The 5,491-nt window shown below is 56.3% G+C and overlaps 1 protein-coding gene across 1 annotated transcript; it reads left to right on the forward strand.

The window, feature by feature from the left end:
- The first annotated feature begins 928 nt into the window (after positions 1-928).
- FOXC1 (forkhead box C1) lies at positions 929-3,412 on the forward strand. The gene has a single exon (XM_080917874.1). The coding sequence runs from the start codon at positions 1,061-1,063 to the stop codon at positions 2,717-2,719; it is 1,659 nt and encodes a 552-aa protein (XP_080774000.1). The 5' UTR covers positions 929-1,060; the 3' UTR covers positions 2,720-3,412.
- The last annotated feature ends 2,079 nt before the right edge of the window (positions 3,413-5,491 follow it).

Genomic DNA, 5,491 nt, shown 5'->3' on the forward strand with positions numbered 1-5,491 from the left:
AAGGCCGGAGAAACCCCAACGCGGGAGACAGCCCGATAGGCTAAAGATTGAGGCAGATCCTGTGCGAAGAGGGCTCCGTGGAGGCCTGGGAACAGTGGACGCTGGAAGGGTCCTGGGGCCGGTGAGGACTCCGAAAGTCTGCAGTTCCCGAGAACAGCAGGGGGTGAGGGACAGTGTCTGGCAGTGAGTGGGTGGGTGCAGTGGAACGACCGAGCGTGGGCTACGGACAGGGGCGCGGGCGCCCGGCCGGGGCAGCCGGCGCGCGTGTGGTCAGCCCCGCGGTCCTCCAGCCGCCAGGAGCGGGCCGGCAGAGCTCGGCCGCTGGCTCATTCACCGGCGTCTCTCGCCTCCTATTGGCTGCCGCCTCCGTAGTGGGGCGGGGCTCCGCTGCCCGGAAAAAAATGTAACTGCGTAAAAAAGTCCTCGCCTGGGTGACGGATGCTCAAAAGTTCAGAAGTTTTCCCAATGCTTCCTTAAGCGGCCGGCGCAAGAGACTGAGAAAAGGTGACGCGGGGGCCCGGGAAGGCGGCCGGCGCGCTGCCCCCGCCCCTGGTTATTTGGCCGCCTTAGCCAGCAGCCCCGAGCAGTGTCTCCTGGAAGGCGCAGGCAGCGGCGAGCCGGGCGCCTTCTTATTTTTTTTTTTTTTTGATATATTTTTTTGTTTTTTTTTAAATTTTTTTTATTTTTTTAGCTTTCGTCTCTCTCTCTCTCTCTCTCTTTTTTTTTTTTTTTTTTTTTGCCCCGACTACGCCTGGAAGTTGCTCTGAACGTTCCTCCGAGGCGGCTTGCGGCGTCCTCGTACGGCCCTCTCCGGGTGCAGCGACTCTCCTTCGCCGCCCGCGCGGGAACTGAGTGGGCTGCGAGACGCCAGGCGAGCGCAGGGAGAGGCCGAGCGGCCCCGGGCGCAAGGAGGCGGCGGCGGCCGGGACAGGCGCAGCTCGGCGGGGCCAGCAGCAGCTCCGCGCGGCCCGGACTCGGACTCGGCAGCCGGTGCGGCGCGGCCCGGCCCAAGCGAGGGTGGGGGGCGGCGGGCTGTGACTGGCGGCGGCGAGCCGGGGCCATGCAGGCGCGCTACTCGGTGTCCAGTCCCAACTCCCTGGGAGTGGTGCCCTACCTCGGCGGCGAGCAGAGCTACTATCGCGCTGCCGCGGCGGCGGCCGGGGGCGGCTACACCGCCATGCCGGCCCCTATGAGCGTGTACTCGCACCCTGCTCACGCCGAGCAGTACCCGGGAAGCATGGCGCGCGCCTACGGGCCTTACACGCCGCAGCCGCAGCCCAAGGACATGGTGAAGCCGCCCTACAGCTACATCGCTCTTATCACCATGGCCATCCAGAATGCCCCGGACAAGAAGATCACCCTGAATGGCATCTACCAGTTCATCATGGACCGCTTCCCCTTTTATCGGGACAATAAGCAGGGCTGGCAAAACAGCATACGGCACAACCTCTCGCTCAATGAGTGCTTCGTCAAGGTGCCCCGCGACGACAAGAAGCCAGGCAAGGGCAGCTACTGGACGCTGGACCCGGACTCCTACAACATGTTCGAGAACGGTAGCTTCCTGCGGCGGCGGCGGCGCTTCAAGAAGAAGGATGCGGTGAAGGACAAGGAGGAGAAGGGTCGGCTGCACCTCCAGGAACCGCCGCCGCCGCAGGCTGGCCGCCAGTCCGCGCCCGCGCCCCCGGAGCAGGCCGAGGGCTCCGCTCCCGGGCCACAGCCGCCGCCCGTGCGCATCCAGGACATCAAGACAGAGAACGGTACGTGTCCCTCGCCACCCCAGCCCCTGTCCCCGGCTGCCGCCCTAGGCAGCGGCGGCACCGCCACAGTGCCCAAAATCGAGAGCCCCGACAGCAGCAGCAGCAGCCTGTCGAGCGGGAGCAGCCCCCCGGGCAGCCTGCCGTCGGCGCGGCCGCTCAGCCTGGACGCTGCGGAACCCGCGCCGCCGCCGCAGCCCGCGCCGCCGCCGCATCACAGCCAGGGCTTCAGCGTGGACAACATCATGACGTCGCTGCGGGGGTCGCCGCAGGGTTCAGCCGCGGAGCTGGGCTCCAGCCTCCTGGCCTCCGCTGCGTCCTCGCGCACAGGCATCGCGCCCCCGCTGGCGCTGGGCGCCTACTCGCCCGGCCAGAGCTCCCTCTACAGCTCCCCCTGCAGCCAGAGCTCCAGTGCGGGCAGCTCGGGCGGCGGGGGCGGCGGCAGCGGCGGAAGCGGCGGCGGCAGCAGCGCGACGGGTACGGGGGGAGCCGCCACCTACCACTGCAACCTGCAGGCCATGAGCCTGTACGCGGCGGGCGAGCGTGGCGGCCACTTGCAGGGTCCGGCTGGAGGCGCGGGCAGCGCGGCGGTGGACGACCCCCTGCCCGACTACTCGCTGCCCCCAGCGACCAGCAGCAGCTCTTCGTCCCTGAGTCATGGCGGGGGCGGCCAGGAGGGCGGCCACCACCCTGCGTCCCACCAAGGTCGACTCACCTCCTGGTACCTGAACCAGGCAGGTGGAGACCTGGGGCACTTGGCGAGCGCGGCGGCGGCTGCAGCGGCCGCGGGCTATCCTGGCCAGCAGCAGAACTTCCACTCGGTGCGGGAAATGTTCGAGTCGCAGCGGATCGGTTTGAACAACTCCCCCGTGAATGGGAATAGTAGCTGTCAGATGGCCTTTCCTGCCAGCCAGTCTCTGTACCGCACGTCGGGGGCTTTCGTCTATGACTGTAGCAAATTCTGACCCTATTCCCATCGCTCTTAGAGCTAAACGGAATGGAACCCCAGAGCAGGAACAGTAAAAGAACCCAGCAATGCAAAATCGAAACTAAAAAAAACATACAAAAATTTAAAACTTGAGAAGATTCATCACACCAGCGAACAGAATCTCTCCTGAAATTCAACTCACCAGCATCAGCTCAAAGAAAACCTATTTTCTTAAAAGATTAATGCAGAGCCTCCTCCATCTTTGCCTTATCTAAGTAAGCAAAACCGTAAACTATTTTGTACAGACAGCAAAATCATGGTTTATTAAAGGACAGTTTACTCCAGATACCACGTAAGTTTCTTGCGTTCAGAGACTCGCTTTCCTGCTCATTAGTCTTACCCTTCTGCCTCTGCCTTGCCTCTCACCTGTAAGATATTTTATCCTATGTTGAAAGAAGGGGGGGGAGTCCCTGTATATGAAAATCGCTTTCTTTTTATTCATGGACTTGTTTTTAAATGTAAATTGCAACATAGTAATTTATTTTAAATTTGTAGTTGGATGTTACGGACCAAACACCAGAAAGTGTTCCAAAAAGCTTTTCAAGTTAAATTGCCTGAAACTTTTAAAATGTGCCTTTTCTCTCATTATAAAAAGGGAAACTGTATTAATCTTACTCTATCATCGTTTTCTTTTTGTTGATCATATTCATTTTGTTTATTAATAAATTGCCATTCAGTTTGAATAAGACCTATATGTCTGGATACTTTAATACAGCTTTAATATAAAGAAAAGATTTCAGAGCGGAAATTGTAGGAGTTCCCTATTTTCTGTCAGATCTTTTAAATATGGAGAAAGCCTCTAGAAATGTCAAATTTCGCTAAAAGCAGTTTTTAAAGTTGTTAAGCAGATACATTTCTTACAGCATTTTCTGCAAAATATTTATCTACTCAACTTGCTTTGTGGCTATTAAAAAGATAATTTCCTAAGTAGATCCGAGTTGGCATGTGAACAAATACTTTTCTTCAGTAACTATAGAACATGATTTGGCAATTTTAAAATCCATGAATCAGCAAGTGTTACCACAGTGTACCTGTGCACAGAGATGCAAATGTGCCTGGAGCTACTAACAGATATTAGCCTTCATGTCCCACATAGATTTCATATTAAACATACCTGTGAGCCAGATGTGGAATAGATTTTTTCTATTAATTTCATTCTTTTGTTAGAGGAGAAATAAACTAGTTTTAAAATGTTTGTATATAACTCACTCACAGTTACAGTCCTTCATGTATTACACAGAAGGATTAAAAGTTTTAAAATATAAATACACTGTGGGTTGGAAATAGATATTTAATCTTGGGGAAACTTTTAGAAGATATGTTTGTAGAACAATTTTTGATTTGAAGATTTACAGCAATAACCAGAAGGAAGAGTAAGAAGTCAGAAAGAAATTAATCTGGGGTGGTTTCTTTTCAAACCAATTTTTCTTGTTAATTTACAGTTAAACCTAGGGGGCAATCCGGATTGGCCCTCCCCCCTTTTGTAAATAACCCAGGAAATGTAATAAATTCATTATCTTAGGGTGATCTGCCCTGTCAATCAGAATTGGGGAGATGGCGGTTTGATTACAGATATTCAGGCCTTCAGTTTGTTTTCGAGATAAAGCAGGTTCCTATCAGCTGCTCCTATCTAGAGGCAACACTTAAGCAGTAATTGCTGTTGCTTGTTGTCAAAATCTGATCATTGTTAAAGGATTGCTGCAAATAAATACACTCTAATTTCAGTCAAAAACTGCCTTACGTGGCCTCTGATTCGCTCGGTTCCCGCCGCTCAGAGCGGTAACGTAATAGCCAGGGAAGCTCGCTGTGGCGCTGGCAGGGCGTCTCCTCCGGGCAAGCTGCTGGAGCTGGCCTCACTGTGGCTTTAAGGGTTTTCTGGGTTGTCCTAGCCTTGAGTGCCTCCTCAGGTTACCCCTTGCTGGGGATGGGGTGGGAAGGGGAGAAGGCAGAGTCTATTTACAAATCTCTAGGAGTTGTAGCCCAACTCTGCTTTTTGGGGAGTGCAGAGTTGCGCTAGGCTTTGTGGACACAGAGTGGTGGACCGAGCTGGGTTGTCTAAGCCTGCAGGAGACCCGAGCAGGTGACCGATGGCCCTGTCCCCTCCGACGGGGTTGACCGACCCAAGGCCGGAACAAAGGAGGGTGGACAGTTCTCAGGATGTCCGTTTTCAACTGTTTGGACAGGGGTGGCCAGTGGAGACCCGAGGCTGGCCTCGGGCTTTCTAGAGGGGCCCCTCCAGGCGGCCATGCATTTCGGAGTGGCGTCCAGCCCCGACGCCGGCCTCTAGGACGCCGCTCCCGGCTGGAAAGGCTCCTGAGCTAATGAGCTGTAATTATCCGCTGCGGCGGGCGGCCGGCCGGCTTCTGTTTGCGTTCGCAGCGGCTTCCTCCTCCCCCGCGCGCCCCCGCCCCGCGGCCGCCCTCCGGGTTCCCGCTCGCGGCTCTGCCGCGGCCTCTTCCCGAAACAAATTGTCTGTGGAGCAAATGGCGTCAAGAAGAGTCGACCCTTCCCCGCCCTCCCCCTGCTTGAGTTGGATAGGTTCATCGGAGTGGGGTCGAGGTGCCCAAAAGACTGCGCCGAGGGAAGGTCAGGGTCCGAGGCGCGGGCGCGGGGCCCGGGCAGCGCGGGCTCCCTTCCTCGCCCCGCGGCTGTGGCTGGCTAGCGCGGCCTCGCTGCTTCTCCTTCCTCCCCGCCCGCCGCCTTTGTTTTGGAGGCACACGTGTGTTTAGGAGCCCAGCCCGGGTGGAAA

Source organism: Micromys minutus, assembly GCF_963924665.1.
Source record: "Micromys minutus genome assembly, chromosome: 6".
Taxonomy (NCBI): domain Eukaryota; kingdom Metazoa; phylum Chordata; class Mammalia; order Rodentia; family Muridae; genus Micromys; species Micromys minutus.

Coding starts and splice junctions, on each gene's coding strand:
- FOXC1 (XM_080917874.1), top strand. CDS start 1,061: ATGCAGGCGCGCTACTCGGTGTCCAGTCCCAACTCCCTGGGAGTGGTG.